This window comes from Pinus tabuliformis, chromosome 1_2 (assembly GCF_031772625.1).
Source record: "Pinus tabuliformis cultivar Carrire ecotype Pingquan chromosome 1_2, CPIR1, whole genome shotgun sequence".
NCBI classification, from domain to species: domain Eukaryota; kingdom Viridiplantae; phylum Streptophyta; class Pinopsida; order Pinales; family Pinaceae; genus Pinus; species Pinus tabuliformis.
This window is the reverse complement of record NC_142298.1, coordinates 1360929810-1360939951: the sequence shown is the minus strand read 5'-3', so window position 1 is coordinate 1360939951 and position 10142 is coordinate 1360929810. Positions and strand designations below refer to the sequence as shown.

The 10142-nt window shown below is 36.7% G+C and overlaps 1 protein-coding gene and 1 long non-coding RNA gene across 2 annotated transcripts; both read left to right on the top strand.

Moving 5' to 3' along the window:
* The first annotated feature begins 6741 nt into the window (after window positions 1-6741).
* LOC149211289 (uncharacterized) lies at window positions 6742-8372 on the top strand. Its single transcript, XM_089399244.1, has 4 exons — window positions 6742-7001; window positions 7095-7443; window positions 7818-8017; window positions 8099-8372. Exons 1-4 carry the CDS (start codon window positions 6742-6744, stop codon window positions 8370-8372), a joined length of 1083 nt encoding a protein of 360 aa, XP_089255370.1.
* A 1059-nt stretch (window positions 8373-9431) lies between these two features.
* LOC149211288 (uncharacterized) lies at window positions 9432-9887 on the top strand. The gene is made up of 3 exons (XR_016252342.1): window positions 9432-9559; window positions 9663-9743; window positions 9824-9887. It is a non-coding gene; the product is annotated as an uncharacterized LOC149211288 (long non-coding RNA).
* Window positions 9888-10142: the final 255 nt, after the last annotated feature.

Below are 10142 nucleotides of genomic sequence, written 5' to 3'. Positions count from 1 at the left end.
TATGAAACATGATATAACAAATTTAAAAATAAAAAAAAAATAGTGCATATCCCAAGGATCAACCAACAAGTGCACCATACCAACACAAGGAACATTCATCAAGATTATAATGTCGCAAAAATGACTTTCCAGCATTGGGTGCTAGAATGACAAAAGTACCATGTCATAGCTGAAGAGAATGCCAACATTCATTCCCAACGATGAAGAAAATGAGTTAGGGAAGCCCAATTAGTGGTTTATAAGGGATAGCATACGGATTAGAAGGGACTAAAGGATGTATGGAAATCTTAAGAGAACTTAGGTGCATAAATGTTAAAATTTGATTTTAAAAGTTTAAGATGTAAAATCGTTTACGAGCATGTAATAGACAAATAGGTAGAAAAGGAATAAAATATTTGAACAGAGCTTTAAGCCCTATAGTAGAGAGGTAGTTTGTGAGAGGCAGTCTGTGAGAAATAGGATCCTTGGCCATGTACACAATGTTCATACTGCTCTTGGAGACTCTTAGGCCTGAATTATCAACCACGACTCCAGAAAGTGAGTTTTCATCTTATGTGTTGTTAAAACTCAGTTAATATGAATAAAATTTTGTTTATTTCTCAATAACAATTTTAGTGTCATTCTTTGTTGTCAAATATGACAATTTTCATGATGAGTTTCGAATTTTCAAATATTTTACTGTCAATGTTTTGACTTGCATATATTTCTACATTCCTTTCTTATTCGAATAAGCCTGAGTTTTTCTAAGATTTTTCAACAAATATATTTTCAGCATAACAACAAATCTTAGTTGTAATCAACCTCAAGAACATCATACCAAAACATACATACATCTTCTATAAACCATGAAAGGAACCATATCTACATAGTAACAATGGAAACAAAAGAAGCTTTGTGTGCAAAAATTTACATTATGTTGATAAAAAAATTATACCGGCCTATTGCAGCCACATTTTGCAGTCGGTTAAAAAACATTTTAGTCATCTCCAACAATATGAAAATTTAGCTGTCAGAAAATCTATGCAACCATTGCCCATAAATTCAATCATACATTTGAGCTTCAATTCATGGCATTGTATGTAGTCACCATCATGAAATGAAATGAGTTTGCAAACAATATATTTACTAGCATCCATAACAACTTGGAAAATTAATTAACTCAACTAGTTGGGATCTTCTGCAAGACTAACTAAAAGTCCTGAAACCATGACAGCTGGTAAAGGTATAGCAACAATAAACGATAAGAGAAGGGTTGAATCCATTATTGTTGACCAGTGTTGTCTGGTATTGAATTTCATATCCAAATTTATTCATATGCTTCTTGCATTCAAAAATCCATTCAAAATGTAAGACATTCAGGAGATAAGACCAGTTTTGGTTGCTTTCCAATCTTTAACAATCTAGCTATAGTGAATGTGACAAAATATAAGGAATGATACTATTTCAGTTTAAAAAGTCAAGGAATGTTCAATTACCAACATAAGCGTTGCAAAATATGTTCTACACTGAAGAATGTTCACGTGACAAGTTATAACTTATACTGCTACTATAACATACAAAACGAAGCCAAAGAAATTTGAAATTATTCTTCAACTTTAGGGTTTTTCCTATCAAGTAATCTCAATGAAAGACTTACATAAATAATTGTAAGTGGATGTGTTCATTCCAAAAAAGGAGACCAAGATACAAATTATCAGTGCCTGCCTACTCCACGGTAAAGACCACGTAAGGAACCTTCCCTATAAACCTTTGTAAACACACCCAATATACCCATGTCTTGATGGTGCTAGACCCACCAACATGTCAGGGGATCTCCCCGGTAAGAAGTCACAACTAGACCTGAGACCGGTTGGTGTAGGAGTCCTAGCAATGGGTCGTACGGTATAGCCTTGACGATGGTTGTGTGCAGAGGCAAGTAAGGTGTCCTTGTTGGTAGCAAGGGTGTGACATGCGCAGTAAGCCAAGGAAGGTGCATGAACGGTTCTAACACACGGAGGGTGATGTGAGTGTGCCCATTGGAAACCTGTGAAAGCATGGAGTTAAGAAGGGAACACACGAACAAATATTCATCACAAACTGGAAGGCAAGTAACCTAGCAATCCAAAATGATGGTTAAACCCACAACACATTTCAGTAAGATTCATACATACATATACAGAAAATAGCTACACATGCATGCATAAGAAAACATATAGATATATCATTTAGAGTAAACAAGATAGCTGAAATACAATACGACATATGCATGAAATGTATTGCCTCTATTATATTAAGAAGTGAAAGTTCCAGTCATACAATACAACCATGACCAACCACTAGTTCTGAGAGCGAAATGTTACAGTCACTGCCACCTGCTCCTCTAAAGAGATATACTAGCTCTGTATAGTGGAGAATCCAAGGCTTGTTACATTACTCTCCAAGCTTTCTCTAAGATACTCCTATCGAAAGCTTGGCTGACCAAAAGCCTCTACAATGAGTTATGAGGGACTATTTATAGCAAAGGGTGGGATGACCCTTGACATTCCCCTTTGTGACCATTCATCTACCCTGATGACTCTTCAAATACTCTATGACTGTTACATTCAACTATCAACACTTGAACTTCCACTTGACAATATGTTACATACAATCTGCACATGTACCTGTGTGAGACAAAATGGCTTGAGTAAGCCATGCAAGACATCACTGAAACTCGGACTGTTGTGGTAAGACCAACTATTCGACATCCTTGTGATGGTTGACAGTGGCGAACAGATGCCAAGATTGGCCATCCGTGATGTTGTCCATTTGCTCAGTGGTGACATTCTGCTGAAAGCGAACTCTTGCCTCCGTTAAATCTAGGTACACTGATATGGCTCCTTTTTCCAACTGGTATGACAACATGCACATCATCATCTTGAGCGCAGCTACGTACTAGTAAACATATTAGCTAGTACAAAAGCTGGGGGGTTGTAGCTCCCTTCCAGTAGAAGCTAGAGAACGAGAGAAGGTTGTAGCCTTCTGCAGGTAGAAGCCCGTGTACTGGTATAAGACTGCACCAGTACAAAAATTGTAAATAGAATTTTCTTATTATTAAAAGAATATAGAGACAACAACAGCAGGTGGTTTTAACCCACATTGGGGTTCCACCTTATATCTTGGTGTTCTTGTATGTTGCTTAGGTGTGAAGCTTTATTCTGCTTTTACTGCACTGTCTAATGAATTCTTGATATACTGATTAAAGTTCAATACATGATAATTTGGGTAAATCTAATGATCTTTGCATATACGCTAGTTGCATTAAGTACAATTGCATATACACACTAGTTCACTAAGTTGAAGTAGTGTATACAAATCAGTTTTGAAAATTAAAGTATTGATCTGATAATACTGATTCACACCCCCTCTCAATATTATTTCCAACACGAAAACCGTAGGAAAAAGTCCAAAGGCGACCAACAGAGTAGATGGTGCCATCTCAGCATAGTCTAGTTCAAAAAACAAGAAATCACATAAATGAGGGGGTTTCCAATCCCACCACACCTAGGCAATGACCCAAAGTGGAAGTAAATGAAAAACGAGTCACTCAAGTAGTACAACTAAGATGTCACTGGAAAGGATCTACGCGCATGGTACAGGGCGATCCCAGGAGATGTGTAAGACCCACGAAGTGTAAAGCCAAAAGTATAAAAAAGACCCCGGGATGGAAAAAGATAGATCATAATTTCAGGGGTAATAATCCAAAGAGTTTCCAGAAAATACTGAAGCACCCAATATGTAATACGGGAAAATAATCCACCAAACTACAATATTGCAATTAGTGTGAGAGAGCCTAGATATAGCACCATCACCCATGAAGCTACCACCAGAAATGTGGGAATTCGACCAAAAAATGGTAGGCGAGTACTAAAAAAAAGTCACCAAGAAACTCTACCACCCTGACACCATCGACCCAACGTCGAAAGACAACAATTGTGCCATAGTCTAGAGACCAGGAAAACTAGTTATGTCGCCCTAGCCCAATGGCCACTCTCAAAGCTCGCGCAACAACACCACCAACATCCAAAGATCTGCCACCATCTAAAACAACATATGCATCCAATATTTTTGAATGGTTGAGAAATGATAATGATTTAATCCACTTATGCCACAATATTTTGAGGTCCTTCTAATCCAATTGCCCCTCAGACCTAGGTTCTGTCTCTATCAAGTCCCCACGCAAATCCTCTTTCCCGAGTGGCATTTGGTTTCTCATGCGGAGGGCCAGAGTGCTCCACCCAGATGAGGAACAGTATGAAAAAAGCATAGAGGAACAATAGAGTTATATGAATAACTTCTAGTAGTGGATAAGGACACATTCAAAATGGTGGTCTGTGTCAACCAGGTAAAAACCAATCTCATTCCAACAGGACAGCCAGAAAACAATCCCATACCGCGCATCCGAAAAACTATAATACGACAACCAGAAAACCAACGGCTACTGCCATGCACGAGGATGAGTATTGGGAAAGAGGAGACATACCCAAATATAATCAAACAACTAAGGTATTCAGAAGAAACACCCAAAAACCCAAAACACTGTAGTGTCAGTTGTAAGTAGTATTCATCCCACCACCATCAACCCTTATCCCATGCTCGTCTCAATCCTGTCATCGCCCGTTCAAATCATTGTAGTCTCAGCTGAAACAATTAAACACATCTGGCTTCAACATACCCTAACAGAAAGGAGAAACTCCAAAGGTTTGCAATCCCTCAAGCACGTCCATTAGATAATATCCTTAAGGGAATAATGTTCCATAGCAGTAGTGCTCACTTTGCCCTTCCAACCTATCTCCAGCTTGAGACTGTCAACTCTAATTATTCGTCAGATAAAATTGTTATGTAAAAGAAAAAAAATTCAATTATTTTTTTAAAATATATGTTAAATTACAAATAAATTTAAAATATAAAAATCAGATGTAACATTATAATAATATTACAAATTTTGAGCCCATCGGATGTAGAATATACGGTGAGGGATTGTACTCTGAAGTCACTCTATGTTGTGAAGGTTACCAGTTTGAAATTCCGTGGGCAAAAATCCAGCCATGTGAAGGGTTGATATGGTCCAAGTTGGATACGATCACTTTGTGGTTGATTTTGATAGCTTAAATACCCCTAGATCACAATTTTTCAAGCCACAAGTCAAACTTAGTATAATTTTTGAAAACCTCAAACAACTGATATATATATATATATATATATATATATATATATATATATATATATATATATATATGGGTGAAAATTACAACATGTGTAATTTTCACCATTTCCATAACTACTAACTTAATTCCACCACACTCCAAATTGAATACAATTAAATAAAAATACTATAAAAAAAATTTATTTTTAATTTATAAATGTTTTATTAAAAAATTGCCACATGTATATATAATTAATTTACATGTACGATAGAAGAAGAATAATTTTACAAATGTGTAACTTTCACCATTCCCACAACTGCTAACTTAATTCCACACACTCCAAATTGAATACAATTAAATAAAAATACTATAAGAAAATTAAACATAATAAAAATATCTAATTTTTAATTTATAAATATTTTATAAAAAAAAAATTACCTATATAATTAATTTACATGTACGATAGAAGAATAATATATTTGTTTGAGTTGTCTTAATTGTAATCTAGATACTCATTCTCAATTCTTCCTCGCAGTCGAGTCTATAATGCGACTTTTTGGAGATTCCGATCATCCAAAAAGTGCATTATTCCGGCCAACCACCCAACCGGCCTTTTCCTCTCCGTCTCCGTCACCTCGCTGGAAAGTCAACTCCGTTACCTCCGTCACCGTCACCTCGCACGCCGACTGCCAAATTTACCAACCCCGCCAACCCCGCGTACAAGCGTATTGCGCCAACTCGATTTGAAAATTTCAGCCGAACCGGAGCATCCCCTGCTACCCCGCCCTTGCCAGAGCAGAACCACCGACTGAGCGAACCCCGTCTTTAATAACAGTTTCTTGTAATCGTTTCAACTTTCACTCCATATGCGTTTCTAAGAAATCTGTCATTCAGTTTAGCAGCCAAGCACATCTAAAGTTTGTGATAAATGATACATGCATATAAATATAAGCTTGTCAGGCCTTAAAATAAAATTCACTTCTGCGACAATATATTTTAGGCTCGACCAGCTTCAACGTTCTTTAAATTCTCATATTGTATGTGGTGATCCTTATCAAATTCCAAAGTCTCTGTTCGAGGGTGTCGATTCTGAAACTTTCAAGATCAGATACCTGCAATATCATAAAATATCAGGAAATGTGTGTTTTATATTCTGGTAGAGAACATAGAGAAGAGGAGCATTGCCACTTATTAGTATTGGGTATTACCTTGGTGTGTACGGTATGGTAGACTTTGTTGTCAATTGCAGAAGAAGCAGCACATAGAACTTCATGTTAATGCGAAGTTCTATGTCTCATGTTAATGCTAGCTTCTAGTACATTTCCTTGAAAGCTGAAGCTACTGTGGTTCCCACATTCCACGCTATGAATGTATCTGCAAGTTGTGACCATAAAAATCCCATGGTATCAGATTCTGCGGGCATCAGGTACCAATCTGACATCAAGTTGACCATAAAAATCACGTGGTATCAGATTCTGCGGGCATCAGGTACCAATCTGACATCAAGTTGATGATGTTAGTTGGTCCATTGTTGGCAATTGGTTGGTCCACATTTTTTTGCAGACATTGAGACAACATGGAAAAGAAATGGAAGACTATTATGGGCCTTGAGGTGCAAGACCCTAAAGAGAAAATCATATTTTCTAGTAAAGATTTAGTTTGGTCTGAAGTATACAAGACGAACATGAATATTGACCGCGTTGCAAAAATTCCTAAACTAAGAATTAATGATTTTATTCAAGGAGAGGAATCGAATCCAGATGCTCCATGTTCCTTCCAGCGTCGAAAAAGCAAAACTCCAAGCTCAAGGCCTAGTGCTACCTTACTATGGGAACTGTAAGTATTTTAGAAAAGCCTTCTTTACATGTTGATATTAACAATGCTTTATCATTTGTCATATGTGTTGACATTTCAAAATTTATTTTGTAGTTATACTTGCTCATATGGCCGAGAGGACAAGAGAGAAGAATGGAAAACCAAACCAAGGTGTTCAATTGTCAAAAAGAGGGGTTGCCAATGCCATTTTATTATAAAGATCATGGTTCAAGATCCTGATGTTGCAATAATAACATACAACATGTATGATCATGAAGATGGGCAAGGATGGCCTTGTCATGGCAAACACGACACTTTTGGTGATGATGGTCCTCAGAGGAAGCCAAGACTTTCAAGAGACATGATTTCTTATTTAGAAAGTTGTTTTTTCCTTCAAGTGCCAATTGACTCTGTTTGTAAAATGCATATTAAGAAATATGTTGACATACATCCCACAGCTCAGGTTAGGGATTTTTTCTTACGTAGAAAAGATGTTTTAAACATCTATAATCGTCTGACAAAAGAAAATTACCAACTGCATAGCAAAGACGAAATGAGTGTGAATCTCTGGTATGAAAAACACCATAATGATTTCTTCTTCTATCAGAAACCCAATGGTGGAGAGATCCCTTTTATTGCTGGAATACAAACAAAATGGATGTTGGAAACTATGGTCAAGTTATCCCATAATAGCTTGATAGCTATGGACTCAACATTCAGTACAAATAAATATGGAGTGAGTATATTTGCAATGATAGCCTTAATGAATCATCTTGGTTATAATGATTCAATATGATTATTGACTTAAAATTAACTTCATTTTTTTTAATATGACAGTATCAGTTGTACACACTTGCGGTGTTTGATGAGCAACAAAGTGGGGTTCTAGTCACATGGGTGGTGATGTCACGTAATACATCACAAGATATAGCGGTATGGCTGGAGCACCTCATGCATAGGTGTTTTCAGCTTCGTCCTGACTGGAAGGTCAATGCCTTTATGGTTGATGATGCATTGGCTGAAATCATTGCTTTGAGGTAACATCAATATTCTTATTTGACATTGCAAGTTGCATTCGTTCTAAATATTTCTCACTTAAAATGAATTAAGTTTGGCAGGAGAATCACCAGATGTGAAGTGATCTTGTGTATTTGGCATGTAAGGAGGGCATGGCTAAAGAATGTTAATCGGTTGGCCAGCAGTTTAGAAAAAGCAAAAGAGATGTTCAATGAACTTGGTTATATCATGAAAAATGTTTCTAATGATGAAGTGGATAATGCAATCAATGGTTTTTTCACCAAATTTGCAACCGAGGAGAAGTTTTTGGACTATTTCCACAGGAATTGGGTTGCTGGTGAAAAGATGCGTAAGTTCGCATACTATTTTTTTTAGTTCATACATTTTTTATTTTATAACGACAAGATATATTTACTAGTTCAAATTTTACATGTAGGGATGTGGGTTAAAGGCTGCCGAGATTTTCCTCATGCAAATCAGGAGACAAATAATGTTGTGGAGTCATACCACGGTTATCTCAAGACAACCTTTCTATGTGATAGACGAAAGAAATGTTCTCGTAGGATGGATTGGCTATTCTATACTCTAATAAAAAATGTTGAGCCATGTTATCGATTCAAGGAAATTCTGAAAAAATAAGGATATTTGAACAACCACAAGAAAGAGAAGCAGCTTGAATCATCAATGGAAAAGGCTAGAAGAATTCCAGACAGTGATTGTAGGCCTCATGAGAGCATATCTCACGCTTATTGGGTGAGGAGTCAAAGTAAACCTAATAAGCAATATCTTATCATATGGCATCGCACAAATTTTATCACTTGTGATTGCCCATGGTCTATTCATGGAAACATTTGCAAGCATGCCATAAAGGTAGATTGGTTACATTCCTCCTTAATGGATTCAAACCCTTTATTGGATCTTGATACCACACCTAATACATTGAATTCCCCTCCTTAGATAAGTATTGAGGCACCAAACCTTGATGCAGATACTAGCACAACTATTTTGGATGATGAAAATGTTGAAGACCTTAATTTGTTGAGAAAGGAGTTGTTTGGCTATCTAGACCTGTTTCGGAATAGTCCTCCTTCTACTGTGAGTAAGACAAAACAATTAATTGATTTGGCTAAAAGATTTGTGGATGATGTTAATGATATTCATATTATGGATTATGACTTCACCCTTGGGTTGGGTGCTTATGAGTCATCTTTAAAGAGGAAGAAGAGTTTCCTTAGTCCTAATAAGAAAAATAAAAGAAGCAAAAAAAATGCCAGCTTGGATATTGATTTGAATGTCCCTGCATCTGAAGATGAACCATTTCAATTTGAACACCTTAACAAGCGTGGTCGTCCTCGCTCTAACAATGCATCCTCTACTGTCCCAAGTAAGTTCTATAGAGAGATTATATGATATGTGTTTTCTCTTAACTATGTGCATTGGTTGTTGTTGATGTAGTTAATGTAGTGTTTGAATGTTTGCAGGGGTGCACTATCCAAATATTGTGCCTTCACTTGAAGCACGTAGACAGAAGAACCATCACTCTATTTATCACATGAGTCAAGGTGAATTTGATGGGACACCTAATGATGTAGTCTATATTCTGATGCCTCTATAAATTAGCATCATATTATTTTCTCTGATGGAAATTACATTGTTATCTTACAGATACAACATCTTCTTCAATGGATCGCCCTCCATCCAAACATGATTGGCTCATTGACAACACCCAAATTGGTCATTTTCCAGGTTTGTTGCTATGTCATTTCTCTTATCTGTGTGCATTGGTTGTTGTTGATGTTGTTAATGCAGTGTTTGAATGTTTGTAGGGGTGCACCATCCCAATAATATACCTTCACTTGAAGCACAAAGACAGAAGCATCATCCCTCTATTTATCACATCAATCAAGGTGCATTTGACAAGACACCTAATTGATGTAGTTTGTATTCTGATGCCTCTATAAATTAACATCATATTATTTGCTCTAATGGAAATTACATTGTTATGTTACATATACAATAGCTTCTTCAATGGATCTCCCTCCATCCGAACATGATTGGCTCATTGACAACACCCAAATTGGTCATTTTCCAGGTTTGTTGTTATGCCTTTTCTCTTATCTGTGTGCACTGGTTGTTGTTGATGTT